Raw genomic sequence first — 22,081 nt, forward strand, 5'->3', positions numbered from 1 at the left:
GGAGGAGGGGGGGCATGGAGGGGGGACATGGAGGAGGGGGGGCATGGAGGGGGGGGCATGGAGGGGGGGCATGGAGGGGGCGCAGTCCCCTCCAACTAAATGCAGAAATGTTCAGACTCCTGTTGTGTCATTAACCGATTTCGACATTTGTTTACGAGTGTGAAATGTATTGCCGTGTTGTTCATTCGTGCGGTGGAGGGGTGATGAACCCCGCTGACCCGAGTTCCATTCCCGCTCACGGCCACCAACACGAGTGGCGAACATCTGAACCGGTCCTGTGCCTATCTTCAACTTCTTTCCCACCGTACGTAGCCAAACGTACTAATCGAAGGTGCCTTCCCTAGGTTAACTCAGTCTCAAATGAGTACCCGGCGCAGTGTAAATGTTTACACAAGGGAGGCAAAGGTGGTCGGGTATTCACCGGGCCTCCGACCGGTGCCCAGGTTTGCCATCGGCTCCCCCGCCGACAGAACAATTACCGAGTGCGGCGCACAGCTGGGCACGGATTGAAGTTGACAACAAAAGTCGCTTTAAAGACGAGAGCGGAAACCACGTCAGGAAGGAACTGTACACACAGCCGTTTAATTAAGGAAACACTCAACCCTCGAAATACACACAAAATCAAGTCGCTTATGTTGTAATTACACTTCCAGGACGTCACGACCAGTGTGGAAGAGTAGGCCTAAAGACCCTGCGGGGGAGCGCTCTACTGGCGGGAGAGCCTCTGCGAGACGGGGGGCGGGATTCTAGAGAGCTCTTGGAGAGCACCACGGACACGTCAAGACTCGCAGTGCCGACGTAGGAATTCGCTATTTGGATAAGACCCGGGGGGATTGAAAGGTGCAAACCGGTAGTTTCATATTTACAGAAGTTTTAAAACTGTCGCTCTGTCGTGAGCTGATGGTCTCAGCCCGGTGATCAGCGACGGTACATTCAATTTTGGTTCCGCGCCTAATTTGGACAGCTCTGCCAACAACAAAAAACGGATATGACTTGTCGCGCAACAAACGTCACTCTCGTACGCACAGCGAGTGAGTGGGACAGTGCCCGCGTGTGGACCGGTGGTCGCTTGAAAAAGGGGATCTCAGCGGTAGCTCCGAGATATCCGCTTCTGCGGGCCACCCTCGAACAACACCAAGAGGGGGGGGGGGCGCTGCGTGAGATTTCCGAGACCACGCTTCGTGACGACGCGACACCAACAGCACAACTGGTACAAAACTAAAATAAATTTAGGAAAAGTAGTACAAAAGAATTTATTAAATAAAGAAACCTTCCGCTGTACCATCGGTCACTGTTTAGTCATAAACAGAACACTTTTTTTGGGTCGCCTCTTCTCGCGTCACGCGATTGATGTGGCGAAATGGCTCCAAGCTCGTCACTTTTTCCGAGATTTCTTTTTTGCAGGTCCCTCCTCCACCTCCTCGTCTTTTGCCACCGCCGCTGCTACCTCCTCCACCTCGTCCGCCCCTCTCTTCGCCTCCACGGTCGACTTGGCGTCCCTCTCCCCTCCACCGGGGTCACCGAGTCTCTCCGTCAGGATGACGCCCTTGGCCATCTTCCTCGTTTCTTGGAATAAAAAAACAAAACCACAAAGCAATAAATCAGGAGCTCTACGTCAGGAGGAAACGTAGCGGCATAAATAAAATAAGTTTATTATTATTAAACATGCTGCTTCAGCAGTGTAGAGGTCAGCAGCGCTGGACTTGCAGAGTAAAGATCGCCGGTTTGATTTCCATCTCCAGGCGCGGCAGTTGAAACAACGGCGGAAGTTCAGAATCAGAATCTCCGTTAAGCCTGGAAGAACCCAATGAGCTATTTGGCTCCCTTTCAGAGACGTCCACAAAGTTGCCTAAATCCCCACCCCCACACCGCCTGTCCACCCAGCGGTGTGAATGGGTTCAACCGCGGTCAATCGGCAGGGCGCACGCGGTGGGGTAAAGTGTGGGTAACTCCCACCTGCCCCCAACACGCCTGGGCCCCTGTGTAAGTGGAGGCCCTCTCTGTCAGCGGCAGCGGGCAGTTGCAGGGCTGCGGCTTCACCGCCGCCTATCGTAAAAACGCGCGACGCCTTCAAACCTGGCAAATCGGTGAACGCTCGTGATGAGAAATTGGGCTCTTTATTTGATGGAAAAATCCGTCGGCTGGTGTTCGTCTCATCGTACTGTCCTGGCGGTGCATTTGGTCGCCTTGTTTCGTTTGTCCGGTCATCGTCGTGTGGACCGTACGTTCCGCTTCACGGGTACTGCACCATCTCTCGCTTGTTCCGTCTTTGCATCTCGTTTGTACGTACATACGTACGTTGAACTTCATTCGCGCCCTACGTAGCCAACCGTGCCAGCGAATCGGCAGTGTGTCGTGCCTGATTGAGTGTCCCGAGTCGGCTGCGTCGTCTCGTTCGCTCCGTCTGCTTTGCTGTGTCTAGTCTCGTTTGTTGACTCTTTAAAAATTACAATATCCGTGAGCTTTAAGGTAACAGCAATTAAACATCAAGTACTTTCCTCAAATTCTTAGTTTTTTTTTTAGTAAAGTCATGTAGATAGGTTCAAAGAAAATGGCTTTACCGAAAGACCCAAGAATATGAATTCCTGCAGTCACGAAAGCTTTAAGTCAAGATCTACTTTTCTCAAATTGAACAATCACAAAAGCAGAGACGAGACAATCTATGTGTTCACACCCATGGAACACAGCTAGGCCGACCCTGTGCTCGTTGTGTAATCCTTGTTGTCTTGAGGTCCGGGCCGCCCCTCCCCCGCACTACCGCAGGGAATCTCCAGTTAGCTGTGTCATCATTAATGTCATCAGTGATGGTGATGAAGAGGACAGACGGAAGTCAAGGATGAGGTTTTTGAAAGCGAGCGATGAGGTTTTTGAGGGCGGAGCAATGAGGTTTTCGAGGGCGGGCAATGAGGTTTCTGAGGGTGGGTGATGAGGCTTCTGAGGGCGGAGCAATTAAGTTTCTGAAGGCGGGCGATGAGGTTTTTGAGGGCGGGAGAGCCGGTACGAACTTGCGTGGATGATGACGGCACGGCAGTTGGAGGAGACGGCGTTCTTCCCCTCGCTCTCCGACAGGCCCAACAGCAGGGCGCTTGCCACCACAGGGGTGCAAGGTCAAAGGTCAAAGGCGTGTGGACGAGCAGCAGAACCGAGAGTACATCATCACCGTCATTATATATTCGCTATTATCTATCACGAGTCAACATCGTCGCTATCATGATTACAACGATCCCATCAATAGATCACGTGGTACGCTAACGTTACGCTTGGCGTAACGACGCAAACAGAACTGCGCAAAACGAAATGTAAAAAAACAGAGGAAAAAGGATTCACAAATCTATTTCTGACCACCCCATCCAATTCATCGAAATCTCTGCCAGGCAAGAATTGCTCCCTTTACCAAATCTCATTCATCCGAAGAAAAAAACCACAGGCCACGCTAATCGGTAGCTCACAGCACGGGAGGACTTGTTCAGACCCTGGCCGGGTGGCTCAGCAGTTCGAGGCACTGGTCGAGCACCGACGGGATCCGGGCTTCGAGTCGCGGCTCGCACTAGAGGAGGTGCTGGACTGAATCGTCGTTACAGTGGCTGCTCACACAACAGCAGCAACTCTACTGGTCCCCCGGCGTGCGGGAGGAGCTGGAGCCGGGGCCTGGTTCGAACTCTGGCCCCGGGAGGCATTGGGAGAGACTTAGGGAACGGTGGTGTGAATTGGAGATTTGTTGCACGCCTGCTGTCAATTCACGTGGTGGTGAACGCTACACATGCTACGAGCTCCTTTGATAATGTCATCACTGCGAGCTTTCATCCTGAGTCTGTCCCGAGCGGTTTTGTCTGCGCGGAGAAGCGTGGCGGTGTTGGCGGAGACGGGGGTGGGGAGACGGGCACGCTTTGTTCTAGCACCGACTCCTACGCGCGAAGACCAGATTCCAATTGGAACCTCGCTCTCAGAACTCGTGTTTCCCCACACAGCCGGCGTCTCTATTCCGGAACGTCCGGGGAGAGCTCTGAATAAAACAAATCACGCGTCTGAGTCTTAAACAGCCCGAGGGGGGCAAATGCGCTCCACAAACGCCGTGTATATACACACACGCCCGCGTTGTTATCTCCGCAGATAACAGCACGTGGCGACAGTTGTCTCTTAAAGTGGGAAAGCGCACCCCCCCCCTTGCCCCGGAGCTTCTGATCTCACCAGATAAGAAAATAAAACTCCTCCTCGATTCAAAAGCCTTACGACGGGACAAGCACGTTGTCCTCCTTGCTCCCTCACACTGGGGCGGAGCGCTGGTTCACCGCACTGCGTCATCAATCCGGCGAGCCGAGTTTGATTTCTGGCCAGGGTTTAACGTCAGTAGGAGATATCTGCCAATATATGGAGTGTCCTCGTAGGCCGGATCAGCCCGAAATGAGTACCTGGTGCGGGGGTGTAAACATCGGCACTGGGGAAAAGCGGCCTGGCGTCGGCAATTGTAGGCACACACCACCCCCATTCGAACCTCAATATATGCTCTTGAAAACAGCGAGTGCCTCAAGATCCAATTAAGGCTATGGGGGAGGGGGGGGTTATAAACAGCGTCTGTGCGAAAGGATACAGGTTGGCGACATCATAGGGTCCTCGTAGATAGAGCGGCTGTTTCGCAAGAGGGGCACAAAAACACAGTGAGCGACAAAGACAGCAGTAACTCACGCATGATGCCACAAATCTCTCACTGAACAGGCTCCCATCGACTCAGCCCCCCCGCAATGTCACAATTAGACATGCGTGCACGATTCGAGGCCGTGATTCGATTCAAGTGGATATTTATTTTGCTTAATTTCAAACGTCCAATTTGCGACGTCTCATCTCGCTAGTGTTGCCCATCTCGTATTGCCTGCGTGGTTCCATCTCGTCTGAATTGTCCATCTTGTACGGTCAGTCTCTTGACGATCGTAAAAAATTCAAGGAATTGCCAGGGCGGGGAGGGGAATTCTTTCTTCATTCCGTACTCTAGCATCCAAAGATCGATGACTAAACCGCAGGCCACGCTATTCTGTAGCTCACTATATTAAAGAGCAAAAGCTCGTTGGTTGAGGTCACCAGATGGCTCGAAGGTCAGAGGTCAGAGACACTGAGCCAGCACCGTTGAGATCCTGGGTTCAAATCTAGATTTCAGTTGCCTGTTGTTAAAGAGGCTTGTCAAGTGTAGTGCGCCGATGATGTTATCCTGATCACCAATGAACGCACAAAATAAAAACCGCATCGCATCACATTTCATTTTGTGATGAATTTGTCTAAATTTCAGCTGTGATCAAACAATGTCATGTCAGTGTTTTTGCCAACGATGTCATCACTCATCCATATAATGGAGACGTTACGAAGCTGAATTCCGGTCGCAATTTACGGCTGTGAAGCTGACGTCACCACACGTTAATAATGCATAATAACGCAAGGGTCATTTCACTAAGTGACTTTTAATAATTCTGTAAACTACGTCAAGCTGTAATCATAAATAATAACGTGACGTTGCAGTACACAGGGACGGGGTGTGATGGGTGTGTTGTGTGTGTCCAAGGTAAGAGCTGTGTGTTTTGGCTTTCGTCTGCCTTTAAATAAATCAAACGTAAGACAAACGCATGGAAGCGATGACTTACGTTGTCGGTGCCGCTGGAGATGATGACATTCTGAAAAACAAACGGAGCTCTGTAACATCCCCTCAACACCAATCAAGTTCATTATCTCTATTTCTCCCCAAAGCCATGCTCCCCAGCAGTGAGCAACATACATGACAAAGGCTCAAGCACGCATTTCACGTTGTGTCTTTGCCCCATGTCACAACATTTTTTTTGAAAGCCACGGTGGGGTAAAATGTGGGTACCATCAGCTCGCTCACCTTGCCCTTGCAGACCAGCGTGAGGCTGAGCGCGTTGGAGATGGTGCTCCGCCTCGCTGCGGCGTCGCGAACGGCAGGCGAGTACGACAGCTCGAAGAACACGCCGCGCGCGATGGCCTGCACTCCGACGGGCGCGTCACGCGGATTCCCGTTTCAAGCTCGACTCTCGACATCAGCTCGAGCCTCCCGTAAATCACGTGACTTCTGTGTGGGCCCCCCCCACCCATCTACTCTGAACCCCTCCCTTCTCCTGCCCACCACCGTCCCCCCCCCTGTGAAGATAGATACTCCTCCTCTTCCATGCAGCAGTGCCGAAGCCCTCATGTAGCCTCTTGCTCCAAATCCTCATCTCTCCTGAACCTTTGCTCCCGTTTCTCCGTTCCTCTTCCATCGTTTCTCTATAATTTCCCATTCTTTCTCTTCTCTCTTCCCTTTGCAGCTCCTTTTTAAAATATATATATAAATAAAACATCCTTGACTCTACTCCCTTTCCTGTGGTGTGCCACAGGTACAACAGTTGCGAGTTTTATTTATCGCGGTGAGAACTCAAGAGGCCGGGAGAAATTCTCGTTTGCAAGAGTGATCTGGGTCACCGAAATTAAAGAAGAAAATTTCTATATTGTCAACGAAGTAAAGCAATCAGGACAACAAAAAGCAAGCAACTTATGACCACCACCAGCACCACCGCCGCCACCAGCAACAAAACCGCCATCACCACCACCAGCACCACCGACTCGTAAGCCAAGACAGGATGTTAGTAAGAATAACAATGCCTCAAGACTCGCATTTGGGAGGTTCCTGCTACATTTTAGATTGTTGGTCAATTCCTTTTTAAATAAGGAGCTTTGGCTTCATGCGGAAATGAATGAAAGCGTCTGGAGAAAACCCACCAAGTGTGTGATGGGATAACAAAGCTCCACACAGATATAATTCAATACCCTTGCTGTACTGCCATCTGCTGGCTGTCTCAAAGCCCAGCAGGTTTGTGAGTTTGACAAACATCGACGTGAACCCACCTACCCTCGCCTCCAAAGTGCTGGATGACTAAAGTATTCTTATTTTACCAAGTGAGGCCCACTGAGCTATATAGCTCTTTTTCAGAAGCGACCTGGCCTATCACGTGCACATTTAAACGCATGTTTCTAAATGTGGACGGAAAAGCCAGAGGACGCGTCAAAAACACTTGCCACGCGTCCAAGGGGAGAACATGCAAACTCCAAATATACAGCAGGCGTCAGGGTCGGGATCGAACCCACATCCTCCTCCATACCAGGTGAGGTCGTTAACATCTCGCCAAAGTAGATCAGGCGTGCGCCACCATTTAGGCACTGATGCTCAATGTCTAATGGTATTGAAAGGTGACGCAGTGTTTCACGCGTCATGCGACATTCGAGAATTTCGGCGCAATCGCTGGTGGATGAAACCAGGTCTCAGCCCCGCCAGCGCAAGTGTTTTGACGCGACAATTGTGAGTCTGCCGAGCCGCCCGTTTTCACCGCTACCCGATGCAACGTTTTCAGATCAACAACAGATTGATTCTCGCCCAAAGAAAACCAACAGGATGATGGACTAAAAATATTTTCATTTACACGCAGAGGCGCACAAGAGATTTCTGCTTATGTTGGCTCTCCAGAGGGAAAGCGTGAGCGACTGTCGTGGCAAAATTTTTTCTATTGTTGCTTTGTAAAAAAAAAAAATCTCTAATTTTAGAGCGATCTTTGGATCACGATGAAGGCAGCAGCAGCAGCAACCAATCAGAGAGCGAGAGAACATCCGCGTCCGCCCTCACCCCTCGGACGGACGGGTGACGAAAGTAAAACGGCTGGCGTTCCGTGCCGTCGATGACGATGATGTCCACGTCGAGATCCATGCACGCCATCTGGTGTTCGCCACGGAAACACAACGCGTTGGAGAGACAGGTTTGTTGCAACTGGCACCCACCCACCCCACCGTGAGCCAGCTCTTGGGAGTGGTCCCCCGAGAGATATTTGCCCGCCGAGATAAATACAGATTAGAGAGACATACAAGAGAAACGAGAGAGATGTAGCGGAATAAATATTTCCGCAAGCTCGCGCCGAGCGTTTTTAATGAGCAGCAATAACAAACACACTCACGTGAAACACTTTCTCCGACTTGGGCATCACGGCAATGATGTCGTAGCATTCCAGACCCGTGCGCTGCACAACAACACAGACGGGCGCGCTCGTCAGCGCGGAGCTCTCGTGATTCTGCCGAGCCATCGGCCATGAACAACGCGCGCCGTCTACAACGGGGCTGGGGAACCTATGGGCCGTGGGCCCAATGCAGCCTCTGATTTAACATTTTTTTATAAGAGGCGTCCGCCAAAAAAACCTCCGGCAGGTTAACCGTAAAACTCTAATCTTTAAACCTTAAAACCTACATTTTAAACCGTAACCCCCAAAGTAATGCTGGCCATAGCCCTCAAACTTGAGCCACCGGTTGGCAGCCACAACTTAATTTTATATGGCCTGTGGCCACATGAGCCCTATCATTTATGAAGAGCCTGCAAACCGATATCACAATTAATGCTAAATTGTACGAACAAAAACACAAATACCATTTTGTTCCCATGGGAAGGGTCTGTGATGATAGCCGTCAGCCGCGTCAGGATCTTCAAGGGTTTCCCCGAGCCCTGAAAAACATCGCATGAGTCAGCTCCCACCACCACCTCCACCAACAACAGCACAGCCAAAGGGAGAGCAAGGCTAATTACAGACAAGAACCAAGATAGTTAACATCGTGCTGGTAGCTAATTTTACATTCACGCCGGGTACACACTTGAGCGATAAGCTGCACAACCAAATCGTTCTCAAAATGACGCAATGCAATCGCCTGCTAACTGCTTTGTCCGCGTCTGAGCGAGTGGTTGTGCAACGAGGAAATGAAAGAGCGCACTCAGGACCGTCACCACCAATCGTACTCGCGAACGCGCAAGAAATGATACACATCGCCGCAGATTGCTAAGGGTCGACCGGTCGCACAGCTGCTCGGGACCGGTCACGACGACGTCAACATATAAACCATTCAGTTGCATGCAACCAAGTTTTGCAACCGATTGCTCAGGTGTGGTTACCCCCGCTACACCGGGACGGTGGGCGCGTGCGAGTGCAATCACGGACCTGTACTTTTGGAGGATTCTCCAGGAGGAACTGCGGGACCTGCGGTCGCTTGATTTCCTGTGCAGAACCGCACGAGCAGAGCTTGAACGCAAGGGGGAAAAACGGCGTGGCGCGCTACTCGCCCGGAATCTCAGTACACGCCGTCACGGAGGACAGAGGCGCGCGCACACACGCCGTGTGGGGCCAAAGGGGCACAGTCGTTACCTCCAGTCCCCTCCACCCACCCCGAATGGTTTCTTCATCTCGTGACAGGGCACCGAGACCCCCAATTTGGTTAAAATTGCCAAAAAGCCAGAATAAAAAAATGCATGATTTTCCTTGTGTTGTGTCGTGGCCGTGCGTCAACGAAACCTCAAGCCGTGTGCGCCCGCCATGGCGCGCGTCACGGCAAGATACCCACCTGGCCCTTCGCACTCAAATCCACCACGGTTGTGATGGCCACGGTTGAATATCCCACTGGAAAAAAATGCAAAACCACGGCAAATACAAAACACACATTATACAAAGGCAAAATGTTTCCTTAAATGCGCGGTGCGGAACCCATGGCGCGTGACCCCATTCCGTAAGGTCCGTGACCTCATTCCGTAAGGTCCGTGACCTCATTCCGTAAGGTCCGTGACCTCATTCCATAAGGTCCGTGGCCACACTCGGCCAGGGGAAGATCTAGAAACCTCCCAAAGGGGGAGCGGGGGGGGGTGAGATGCCAAAATGTCAAGATATTTAACTAGCGTCCTACATTAATAACGATAAAAAAAATCATTCAATGTATTTTCTCTGCTAAGGATCAATAAAACACCGATGTTCTGGGTCACCAGACAGGTGGGGGAGGGAGGTGCAGTGACAGGTGACAAGCTGTGGGGGTGACCGAGGTTTGTGATTGCATCAAACTATTTGTGGATGCCTGCTGCTGCTGCCGCCGCGTTGGGATCGGTGCACGGGGCGAGATGAACAATACACGGCGCTTGCGTGCTGTTTCTCGGGCAGGAACGATGCAATTTGGCACCGCCTTCGACCGTGCAACTAACTGTTGTCATCTGGCACCAGGAAGCGGTGGCGATGTGGCTGACGTCGACGACACTCGGCCGTGATGACCTCTTTCATTTGTATCCGAGTGCCTCTGAAAGGTTTCGGGGCACACACTGGGACGATATCGTGTACAGTATGTACTGTTATTAAGTTGTCGTTTTTATTACAAGCAATGCTATCATTTAGCTTTTTTTTTTAATACGACGGACAATTACAATTAAGGGTAATTAACGTCTTCATTTCCCCGTCACCGCAAATCTGCCTTCCCTTTAAAATGCGCATCAAGTCATTTACACGCCACACGTGACTGATGGTTAGCGAGCACATTTATTCACACTTGTGCACACGTGTCGCAAGTTAACAACTGTACAACACGTGCGGCGGAAACGACGACACTGATCTACGATGCACTGCTGGATGAAGGCCTTCCCCACGCCGTGTCAGTCACGGCGGGTTGTTTGGCCACTCTACCCCCGGGTTCATAGCGTAGTGGCGCTATCCAATTTACGAGGAATCCACTCACAAGCCTAACAACTTTAGCGTTCCGTTGATGAACACGTGGGGGGATAAACCCTATGGGGTGGGGTGTCCCGTGGTAGGTCGCGACAATTGAAGTTCTCAAAAAAACAACATTGAACCACTCTGTTTACTGTACAGTGCACTGTACAGACACGTGTGTGCTCGGCACGCGTGTGTGGCGTGGCCCCCTGCGCGTGTCCAGGGTCCGCACTTACGCCTCGCTGCCGCCTCCACGACGCTCTGCAGGTGCTGCGGCTTAGCGCTGGCGCCGCCCGTCAGGTTCAGCTCGGCGAACATTGCCGTGATATCGCGCGCGCCGTTCCTTCGAGCGAGGCGGCTTGGGCGTCTTGAATCGCGACCCCGCGGTGGTTCTTGTGTAGTTCTCCCCGCGCGTGCCTCAAGCGGCCATCTTAGGTAGGGGGCACGCCCGTCGCGTTGTTGCTGCGGGGGGAGGGCGAGGCGGAGTCTGTGACGCCACTGCTCGCCTCGACCAATGGCGTTCTTTCCCGCTCCCCCCGACGTAAGATGTCCGACGCAGGGTCAGCACGTCACGCGTGTGGCTCGCCATAGGAGGTTTCCGCGAATTCCGTTGCTCGCGTTTTGAGAATTCTATTTGTCAGAATATTTTCCACAATATAGGTTTGTTTTTGGGTTAGATCGCGTAAATATAAAGTGTTGTTAAACCCGCCACAGCCAATTAGTAAGGGTTGTCACGTGAACAGAACATGCCAATTCGTTACTGGCATGTTGTTTACGTGACAAACCTTACTAATTGGCTGTGTCGGGTGGTGGGTGGGTTTAACGACACACTTATATTTACGCGATCTAACCCAAAAAAAATATATTATGCATGACATTGGTCGCAAAAGCCTCCTACGTGTTAAACATCAGAATTTGTATTTCCAGCGGATGAATCCGATGAGCTTTAAAGCTCTTTTGTCACAGATATAGCCTCGTTCATGCACAACTGCATCGCACAGCATTGGACATGACCGCTAATAACAAAATACTAATACAAATATATCATTTAACGGGTGCAACGTGCGAAATCACGTGGTTTCAACAAGCCACGGTTCAAATGAACCAATCACGACGCGAGTTGGGCTCGGCGAGGCGTGGCGCCTCCAAACGACACCCAAACATTGCGATTTGGCGGTGCCGTGGTGGACTACTACGGCACGGTACAGGACTAGAGGCTACGAACTCGTTTGCTATTGAGTCCCTTTTATACGTCTTCTATACTGGTGAGCTGAACTTATAACTTCCACCGCTGGCTTGGTGGTCGCTTTCATCAATTGATGACCCGGCCACGCTGAGCGCGCGCGCGCACACGCACAGGCTACTGCACTTCTTTGGTTCTGGATTCTCAGTTTTCCAGCGCTGTAATTTTAAACAAGAATGATTCTGACGCCTTCCTGCCTTTATTTTCAAACTAAACTTTCACTTTTTGTGTTTTCATCCTTGTTGATGTCTTGTCACATTACTGTGTGTGGACTGTTGCTGCAAATGCTGTTAGAGAGTAGCACCTATATCGGCACAGCACGCGAGGGGGTGGGTAGCCCGACCGCCTTTGTCTCCACAGTGGCGATGTTTACGCACCGCACCAGGTACTCATTTGAGGCTGAGTCGACCTAGGGGAGTCCCAGGACCGGTTCAAATAATTGTCACCGGTGTTGGCCGTGAGCCGGAATCGAACTGGGGTCGCCGGGTCTGTGGTGCAGCGCGCTAACCGCTGCACCACCGCTCCCCGAGTTAGCGAGCCCGTCCACCCGGCAGCGGCGCGAGTAAGAAATTTCAGCGCTGCGCCTTTAACCTCGCGGCCCGTCACACCCCCGGCACCTCCCCCCCTCTCCCACAAGCGTTAATTTATTTATTTTGAATTTCGTGACATCGCGTCGAGGACCAATCAGAGGCGAGCAGCATCACCCTTCCGCTCTTGTGATTGGCTGCTCGATCTAACGGCTGAGGCCCAACGGCTCCCCCGCCCCGCTTCGCCCCGCGGGAGTCGCGAGCGAGAAGAGCGGAAAAGGGGCGCCTCGTTTTAAATGTCTTCCTTTTTAATCGAGATAAACAAAATATATTAAACGGTCGTGTACATTTTACGAAAACAAAAGAAAGTGATCGTCACCAAGCAGTAAGAGGAATAAGTGTTGCGATCGTGAAATTGTGCTGACAAAATGTTGGTATTTTGTTGTGTTCTGAGGCGAAGTTCTAAACTTTGCTCTCCGGAGAGCGTGGTTCTGTGATAAGCCCCCACAGCGTGGTTAACCGGCTTCTAAATCACAATTAAAAGCATTATTGTCATGAGAAACAATTCTATTTATACTTCTAAAATGAATGAAATGCGCTGTATTCGCTGTGATTGTTAATACAATAATAGATTATAATAATCACTAACGCGTTGCCAACCCGCCTAATGTCCAGCGTGGTGAAGTATAGTCGTTAAAACAATAAAACATTTAATACAGCAGTCGATTAACAAAGGGATGTACAGATTACCGGCCTTCTATCCACTGCTGGGTGAAGATCTCTTCGCAGCCGTGATAAAAACAAAATAATAACACGAGTGGCAGTCTCGGTTGTGTTGGCATTGCTATTCCGTTGTTCATTATACAAATGCATACCGTGTAGGTTCAATGTTATTATATTTCTATATGCGTCATTACGTGTTTGCTATGTATGCGTATATTGAGAGAGTGCACAACCCTTGCACGGAGACGTTTAATCTCGGGATTTTCCAGGATTAATAAATTATAGTAATAGGTTTTACTATGAGTAAGTAGCGCTGGGATCGTCTGTAAATGTAATTTCAGCTGATATTGTTTTGATCGTTCACCAGAGGGTCTTAAAAAAAGTTACATTTTCTCACCTGATTGGCCATGTTTATTGTAGTACGGAGTTAGACTGATGGCCTTAATCTAAGTTGCCTTGTGGTCGTTGTTTGACTTGCATCCCACTGGGATTTTTGCACACAGCGTTGGTGTACGGTGCTTTTTCTGGAATATTTTGCTGTTTTTTCCTGGATTTACTGTTTGCGCAGTCACGTAGTCACTTTAAGATGTTTTCTTGGTCATGTTTTTGTTTGTTGCGGTTGCACCCGATTCAAGAGCCGAATGGCTCACAGGGCTATACCAAATAAATGAAATTGAAATAAAACAACCCCCTCAAAATCGCTCAATAACGCTGCCTTCAAAGGAACACGTGAGTTGACGGTTTGACTAATGGTCTTTCGTCATAACACACAGAGACCAAGAGATGTAGTAACCAACAGTCCAAATAATAATTACATTTTTAACGTTGATTGATCAACAGTTATAAATCGCCGTATTAATAGTTTACCTTTTAGTAGAAATTAAGACAAACCCTTGAATCAAAATGTATGACTAAATACAAATAAATTATATTAAAAGTAAAATGATAAAATGTTGCAGTCACATTCCTTGATGGGTAATCATGTAGTGTCGTATCTTGTGGAAGAGAAACTCATTTTCTGCTCGCGACTCATTCTCGGGCATCAGTTATAATTTCAGTAGAATCAGAGGTTTTAAGAACAATGTTCGGATAGCATTGAGCAGGTATGTGATAATATTGATGAAGATAATTGTTGGATAATGATTAGGTGGTGATGCTCTGATGATCCTTAGGATGTGGTGGGAGTGATGGTGTTGGTGGCCATGATGATCATTTCATCACAATCTGGCCTGCTTTAATGATGATGGCCGAGGACTGGCTTACATTAAAAATCAAACATTTAAGTGGGTTTGCGACGATGATTATGATGCTGCTGGTGATCACTTATTCATGTGCTTTTCCCCTTTTGGCTTTTGCTCAACTGTCCTCAAGGTTGTTGAGTGAGATGGCGAACCCTTCGACCTTCCGCTACGTCGAGTCGCCCTGCAAGGACATTGACAATGTCTTGGAGTCCACAACAGATATAGAATACCTCCCCGAACGCAGGCGCCTTTTCCCGGAGTTCTCCGTCATCTCCCCATCGGTGTGTGCACACGCTGTGTAGCTCGTGAGAGTCTCATTCGCTTCACACGCGACTACTAGACCATTCACTGCAGGCCAATTGCGGTCCTGTTTCTAATTTACACCAAACTTACAAAAGATTGGATTAATATTGGGATTTTTTTTGTTAACAATCATACAGTATTCTCCGCTTCACAAGGTCATAAAAAAATGCACATTATGGTGGTAAAGCATTGGTTTCACACCCTGTGGTGTTTGACGCTTGAACGCATACACTACAGGAGCATACGCCGCCAGAAGATGTGGACACCCGGGAGCACCTGCGCGTGTACGCCAGGATCAAGCGAGTTTCCGGCAACAGCAGCGAGGCTATGGAAGAGGTTGGTCAAAGGTTTCCTAGATGCTTGTGGTACCTATTACAAAATGAGATGATGGATGTGGAAAACACAAGCAATGGGGACTTCTTAACAAGGTTTCACAGTAATCGCTTTGTTGTACTCCACCTTTAAATTGTTGACAATTGTGTTCTTAATGCATTGTTTCACACATTGTGTGCTGTTGCAGTCGTGTGTGGTTGTGGAAGGGGATGGAAACCTTCTGCTGCACGTTCCGTCTAAAAACCTTTCCCTGAAGCAGGGGGATCGGATAGAACAGACAATACAACGATTCACCTTCACACAGGTGAGTGCTCCCTGCCAGCAGTTTGGTAGACATGCAAAAGAGAGGTTTCTTGAACCCCACGTTTCCACCAACTTTCTAAAACCGGTTCAAGCATTTTTTATGTCTTTCTATGAAGTCCAAAAACAACCAACGGGATGCGATTGATAAAAAAAACAGTCAGGTCACACGATCTACCCATTAAATATTTGTTTCAATATATATAAAAAAAAATGTTTTGCAGTGGCTTGTTAAACAAAATCATGGCACCGAATTTGAACTTAGCGCGAGATGCCTTTTACAGTGCGTGTCTCTTCCGTGTTTACCCCTTAACCTTAGGCATGTTTCTAAGGGTTGCCCCAGTGATTATCATGTTGTTTTTATCCTGCACATCAGGTATATGGGCCAGAGGTGAGCCAGAAAGAGGTGTTTGATAACACCGTCAGGCCACTCGTGCAAGAATTCCTCCTGGGAAACAACTGCCTCGTGTTCACCTATGGCGTAACTAACTCGGGCAAGACCTACACTGTGCAAGGTACACAGTGGCGGAGATGGTGGATATCGTGTATGTATGTTAAAGTTTTTTTGCACCGTACATAGCCAACGTTACTAATTATGTTATTGGTTCTGCGTAAGTTGCATTAGTGCCGAGTGTACTGTATGCTAAGCCTCTTGATTTTTATATAGCCCATCATTGTATTAGCTTGGAATGGACTAATAATTTCAGGGCTTACGAAGACCACCATAGTGCATTGGTGGCTCAGGGCGTTAATACTTTATCAGAGTACTAAGCCGACACGACATTTTGTGTTAAAATCTTGCTCTCAGCCACCTGTGATTAACGGGTTCTCAAGTGGAGTAAATTGATGGCATCCACCTGGTCAATGACTGCACAAAAAAGACCCATCATGTAAAATGTAGTTTTTTACATTATTCAGCTTTTTCTATCGCTGAAAAGAGGACTATTCGACTGTGCTGAACTTTTCTGTCTTTATCAGTGCATGTTGGAAAGCACATCTTCTAGTGTGTGGATATAAAAGGTGACGTGAAAGAGAATTCAGAATTAGTTTAGTTATTTCCTTCTCTTTCTCCATTTTTGAACATTCGGGACTATGCACTGCTGTGCACGACTTGCGAATGGGCACATTGTCTCATCGCATGGCTCTGATAGCACAGATTGAATAAAATGAGGCTAGAAGGACAAAGAGAATATAAGGAAAAGGAAAGCAAGTAAGACAAAGTTCCTATTGTATCAGTGTTATTGTGCTCCCCTCCCATGTTATTGTCTGGCTCAGATTATTACTTGTAACTAATTCGAGTTGTTGCCCGAAATCAAACCCAGGTTATCAGGATCATAGCATTATGTGTTCCTCACTGCACCAGCGCTGGAGGGGTGATTCAGATACACGTTGAACCTTAGAAAGTGTTAGGAGACACCACCTGACTGTGTTCCTCTGCTGTCCCCTGGCAGGCACGGTTAAGGACGGGGGCCTTCTGCCCCGCACCCTGGACCTCCTCTTCAACAGCTTGCAGGGTCACGTGTGCTCAGTGCCTGAGTATAAACCATACCGGAGCTCCGAGGTGCTGCACCTGGACCCGCGTACCATAGTGGAGGAACAGGCGGCGCAGAGCGCGCTCCTCGCGCTCGCTAAGAAGGTAGGAGCCCGAGGGAGAAGGGTCGTTGAAAGCACAAAGGTCAAATGTTGCTTGTTAGATGCTGTCCGGGTGAATTTATATCAATCTACAGCCTGATTTAGAGTGGAACAACTCATGCTAAACCACCTATGTGATCAATTTTTGTTTGATTGAAGAATCAAAATGTTTAACGAGGCGCTAAATGGTATCCTATCTAATAGCTGCAGGGCTCATGTGAATCAGTTGCATACAATAAGAAATATAAGATTAGTTTACAGCCCTTTGTTATTCCACTGCTAACTGGGGGCCTCCCCCACGCTGTATTGGTCATGGAAATTACCATAAACCACCCTGGTCAGTGTTGGTTGGTGGATGAGGGCCATAGGACCTGTTCAAATATCACTTGCCACTTTAATTAACAAAGCTTCAAAGCTGTGTAGGACAGCTTGGGACACACAGTACAGGTAGCTAAAATATAAAATCTGTCTTTTTTGGGTTGCATCTTTGTTATAATTTCCAGTTGCTTGTACCTTCCTTTGCAGGCAAACCGCAGCCTTTTAGACTTGGACAAAACCAATGGGAAATCTTTGACGTCCACCGATGGGACATTGCAGGAATCCATCATGTTTGGGGGTAAGTCACCCATGCCTATACTCTCACTGTGAACATGGCAGTGGAGGGAAAGTGCAAACGATTCAGCTGACAGACGTGAGTGTGATTGGAGTAAAATTGGCAAAAAAAATGTCGAGCTCAGAGAAGCTTTTATGAATAAATACATTACAGTTTAATTACTATAATTACTAAAGTGCACGGTTTTAGGAGGGATGTATTTGAATAATCATTACTGTAAAACGCTCTTCCCAGAAAGTGCCTGCTTTCAGGAGGAATGTGTAGGTATCAATCAAAGTGTTCTAAAACCATCCTGCTAAAAGTGTTTGCTCATGTGTCTATTTCAGGACCGTCACAGTCCTTAAGCGAACTGGAGAGTCGCAAAGCCATCAGCGACTGCGTTAGCCTTGAGCCGTCGGAAAAGGAGCGCATCTACTCTGTGTGGGTGGCATTCTACGAGATCTACAATGAGCTGATTTACGACCTTCTTGACTTTACGCCGGCCACACGCCTGGCCCAGCGCCATATCTTGCACATGGCAGAGGATCAGCACAAGGGCCCCTTCATAAAAGGTACAGGAATGGGGAGAGGTGGCAACCGGGTTGCTCAAAGGTCAGAGCGCTGAGCCGGCACAGCTGAGAGTCTTGGAATGTACGTTTCAGCTGTCTGTGATTAAACAGAGCTTCCAAAGAATAGCGAGTCAATGGCCTCAGCCTCGTCACACCGATGGCTGCATAAAAAAATAATTACATTAACTTGGTTCTACACTTAACATGGCTAAATTCCAACTTTAGGAATTTATATATTGCTATGACTGTCATGAAACATACATTAATCTCTGGCAGGGTGGGTGGGAAAGTGCTCACCCATAATGTGTGGACCAGAAGTCACTTGATGGAATCTTTGAAGTACTGTACGTCTGATATCCGCTTCCATGGGATAAAAGTTTGGGATAAAAACTAAAATGTGAGGAGGTGTGGTGGTTCGTTGAGTGGGAATTGTTGGCAGCATGTGAGGTTTGTAGGTGTACAATTCTTCGTCGAGTTAAAATTGGTCGCTAGGCTTGCAATACACGCATCGAATTGTGCATGGAAGAATCAATAATTTTTCTATTGCAATGTTTTCCATTAGGCTCATGATTGCAACGGATGAAACGTACCAGATGAGATAACGGTATAGACGAAATATTAGATGGGCAGCTCAGACTACAAATGAGACTGTACGTATGAGACTGAGAAAACGAGTTGCTCATAATTGATTACCGGTGGTGTGTGCATCTGCAGATATCAAGTGGGTTCAAGTGCACAATGTCATTGAGGTGCTGACCCTTCTAAATGCCGGCCGGAAGAACCAGAGTTTCGCCTCCACCAAGCTCAACCTCAACTCTAGCCGGAGGTACTGTGTGTAATTCTGTGGGAGGGTGAAAAATGAAAAGAATACTCAATCCTATTGCTCAGATTATTGAGTCTCAAGACTCCTTCAGGAGGGTTCTTTTGTTGTGATGTTTGGTCAGATAGACGAATGAGAGTTTGATTTTGAAAGAGGAAACAAAAGATCCTGGAGAACACCAACACGTATGAGGGGGTATCTTCTCCAAGCTCTACACATTTAATATCTATTGCTATTCTGCCATCTCCTGGCTAGCTTTTAGCCCAAGGCTACAGTACCTGGTATTCTACTGGACATAAGTGAAAAAGAGCTTCATAGCTCATCGGGTTCCTCCAGTATGAATACAGATTCTGATTTTGATCTTGAATCCCAGGTAATCTTATCTAGGATTTTATATAGCACTTTTGTAATCTCCCATTCAAGTACAAACCAGGCTCGCCCTGCTTATCTTCTGAGATGCGACAACATGAAATGCATTGAGGATGATTTGGAGGCCTACCCTGTAGTTTTTTTTCAAGTTGTGTCGGTCGCATGTGAATTCATTTATGAAGTGGGTCATTGTCATGGGGGAATTTCTGAACTAGTTTGATAGCTGAGTGGGCAACGGAACACCCGTGTGGGGTCATGTGTTAATGGGCGACTCTTTGTATTTCCACATTTTGTTTACAGCCACAGCATCTTCACTATCCGACTCATTCGGCTGGAGAAGGGAGCTAAGCCGGAGGTCACCGCAATAAACGAGTGAGTGTTTATTGATACAGGGAAAAATGTTCAATGAAGGTGATGGTAGCAATGATGAAAAATTACATTGAATTACAAATAAGCATTCTTGCTGCTATTGTCTTCCAGGTTATATTCGTCCTTAAAGGGTTCAGCTCTTTTTGTGTATTTAGCAATTGTGTAATATTAAAAAAACTAATAATTTAAGCCCTTTATCAGTCCACCGCTGTATGACGGCCTCCCATGTGTTCTTGGGTCATGAGGGTTGTTTTACTTAAAAATTCTGGTCAATGCAATTTGGTGAAAGGGGCATTTGCCCCTGATGTTAGCCATACTTGGGTCGTTGAGTTCTTGGAGGATGTCCTCTCGGATGCATCCCATTATTTCGCTGTCACTTCCATCATTATTCCTGACCATCGACCGTCATCCGTTAAAGCGATGCGTCCTTCCCAAGCTCACCTTCTGTTCTAAACAGTTTGTTACGTATTTAACCTGTGTTCCCCGTATGCATGTGTTTGCTTTCTCTCTGTCTCTCGATGTAAATGTACACTTTGCCTTCATATAAAAAAGTGATGTTGGCATGCTAACGGCGGGCGTGAAATGCCACAGGTTCTCGATCTGCGATCTGGCTGGCTCGGAGCGGTCAAGCCGCACGCATAACGTGGCTGACCGGCTGCAGGAGGCGTGCAACATCAACACGTCGCTCCTCGCGCTCGGCAAGTGCATCACGGCGTTGCGCTTCAACCAACAGGCCAACAGGTGAGCTCTGCACATGCCCCACGTCTAATAAAGCTCCCGTGGGTTGTGTGCTTTTTTTTATTTGTATGTGTATCTATCTTTGTTCGGAGAACTGCCGAAGACTGCTTCACCAGTTTCAATTAATACGGGTTTATTTGTGAAAATAAAATGAAATTGATCAGAGGCAGTGCAGCACATTGAGACCTTATTCTGTAATTAAAAACTACTAACATGCATTTAATATTGTGGTTCCTAGCTGCAGATTGGTATTCCACCAAGAACGAAATACAATGGTCTCCCAATGATATTATTGTGCCATTGGTGTTATTTACGAGACAATGACAATCCCATTCAGAACTCTGTCAGGAAATAGTGCATCACCTGATGACTCTCGTAACAAATCTGTAGTCTAAAGTTGCATTGCTATTAGGAACTTGATCATAGGGTTGCCTAACAATTGGTGATAAAATAGCAGAACAAAAAGAAAATGTTCAAATGAGTGCATTTTTCCCTTGGGATTCCATACTGCTAATTACTTCCGAAGACAAACATGTTGACAAGCGTTACATAATCCATGTGTGTGCGCGATTTTTCCTCATTTGTTTCTTAACGATCGAAACTTACAATTCGTGTTGAGCAAATGTTTTTGTCGAACAGAGAGATACACAGACGCACAGACTAATGCCGTGCATGTTGCGTGCATTGTGCGAACGCAGGCTGAACAGCCGTGTGGTGCCGTTCAGGGAGAGCAAACTTACACGGCTCTTCCAAGTCTACCTCTTGGGCAGGGGCAAAACATGCATGGTGGTCAACATCAACCCCAGCACCTCCTGGTACACGGAGAACCTCAACGTGCTGCGCTTTTCCGCAATCGCCAAACAGGTGAAGTCGCACCGTGGCTTGCACACGCATGCACGCGGTTGTACACGCCCGCACGCGTACACGCACATAATACAGGCACGCACGCATAGACATATCCACGTGCACGTACCCGTACACACAATAGGCACGCGCATGCCCATATACAGACACATGTGCATGCAGATAATTACACGCATGCGTTCACGCATGTACCCACATACACTCACACAACATTCTCAATTGAAAAAGATGTTACATTGGATGAATTCCTTGATCATTATTGATGCAGTTGCTTTTGTACTATATCATATTCTGTGGCAAAAATGTATATTCCTGGAACTTTGGATAGTTTTTACACCCATACAGTGTTGTTGTTTATCATTGATTTGTTTATTCTAAATTTATTGATAATGTTTAATGGTCATTGCTTAATGTTTGTGTTGATACCAGATGTGCAATGTTAGATGTTTCAACGATTTGTTTGCATGTTAATTGTTTTGTGACCCAATTCTTCCTTGATAAAATTACGTATATTACTCATGCGAATAATATATGTATTACGTGCAGTGGCATCTGTAGTTCATGACAAAGCTCAGGTGCAGCTGGCGCCTAGACAGAAGAATATGAATAAACTAGATTGTGTTTCCATCGGAAACAGCTGTGACCTTCTCCATATCCGTATCTCAACTAAAAGCAATACCCATCTCATTAGGATGCAGCGTGAAGAATTGCTGACTGACCTGAATTCCTTGCTGGTTCCTGACTTTAACATGTGATTTATTTACCCCGGAAAGCCTCTGAGTCTCATTTCTCTTTTTTTTTTCAAATGGGCCCTGCTTTGGGATGTTTGGCTTCTTTTTTAAGGATCACGTTTTGTGTGTGCAACCTGGAAGAATTTGGAGATTACCCACCTCGTACGTAAAAGGCTAACGCTTAAAATTCCGCACGCA

General features: G+C 47.8%; 2 protein-coding genes across 5 annotated transcripts in view; one reads left to right on the forward strand and one right to left on the reverse strand.

Annotated features, from left to right (window-relative positions):
- Window positions 1-554: 554 nt before the first annotated feature.
- Window positions 555-11,029, reverse strand: RPP30 (ribonuclease P/MRP subunit p30). Its single transcript, XM_032952452.2, has 11 exons — window positions 10,766-11,029; window positions 9,406-9,461; window positions 9,006-9,062; window positions 8,444-8,518; window positions 7,980-8,042; window positions 7,655-7,744; window positions 5,867-5,983; window positions 5,628-5,657; window positions 4,589-4,626; window positions 3,006-3,085; window positions 555-1,566 (listed from the first exon to the last, which is right to left on the reverse strand). Exons 1-11 carry the CDS (start codon window positions 10,845-10,847, stop codon window positions 1,376-1,378), a joined length of 879 nt encoding a protein of 292 aa, XP_032808343.2. The 5' UTR covers window positions 10,848-11,029; the 3' UTR covers window positions 555-1,375.
- A 606-nt stretch (window positions 11,030-11,635) lies between these two features.
- Window positions 11,636-22,081, forward strand: part of KIF20B (kinesin family member 20B) — a 39,740-nt gene continuing 29,294 nt past the window's right edge. For 3 of the 4 annotated variants that reach the window (XM_032952447.2, XM_032952450.2, XM_032952451.2), the window contains exons 1-12: window positions 12,441-12,684; window positions 14,394-14,544; window positions 14,804-14,902; window positions 15,087-15,203; window positions 15,576-15,714; window positions 16,651-16,835; window positions 17,357-17,447; window positions 17,771-17,995; window positions 18,707-18,818; window positions 19,482-19,553; window positions 20,142-20,291; window positions 20,987-21,152. In XM_032952447.2, coding sequence (XP_032808338.2) covers window positions 14,407-14,544; window positions 14,804-14,902; window positions 15,087-15,203; window positions 15,576-15,714; window positions 16,651-16,835; window positions 17,357-17,447; window positions 17,771-17,995; window positions 18,707-18,818; window positions 19,482-19,553; window positions 20,142-20,291; window positions 20,987-21,152 — 1,494 coding nt within the window. In that variant the 5' untranslated portion in view covers window positions 12,441-12,684; window positions 14,394-14,406. Of the gene's footprint in view, window positions 11,795-12,440; window positions 12,685-14,393; window positions 14,545-14,803; window positions 14,903-15,086; window positions 15,204-15,575; window positions 15,715-16,650; window positions 16,836-17,356; window positions 17,448-17,770; window positions 17,996-18,706; window positions 18,819-19,481; window positions 19,554-20,141; window positions 20,292-20,986; window positions 21,153-22,081 lie in introns of those variants that run through there. The other variant, XM_032952448.2, reaches the window with a different exon arrangement.

This window comes from Petromyzon marinus, chromosome 11 (genome assembly GCF_048934315.1).
Source record: "Petromyzon marinus isolate PM22_M1 ecotype Great Lakes invasive population chromosome 11, UKy_Petmar_22M1.pri1.0, whole genome shotgun sequence".
Classification (NCBI taxonomy): domain Eukaryota; kingdom Metazoa; phylum Chordata; class Hyperoartia; order Petromyzontiformes; family Petromyzontidae; genus Petromyzon; species Petromyzon marinus.

Coding starts and splice junctions, on each gene's coding strand:
- RPP30 (XM_032952452.2), bottom strand. CDS start 10,847: ATGTTCGCCGAGCTGAACCTGACGGGCGGCGCCAGCGCTAAGCCGCAG. Junction 4,627..5,627: donor TCTCCAGCGGCACCGACAAC/GTAAGTCATCGC, acceptor CTTGCGAAACAG/CCGCTCTATCTACGAGGACC. Junction 1,567..3,005: donor TGCCGTCATCATCCACGCAA/GTTCGTACCGGC, acceptor TTTTATTCCAAG/AAACGAGGAAGATGGCCAAG.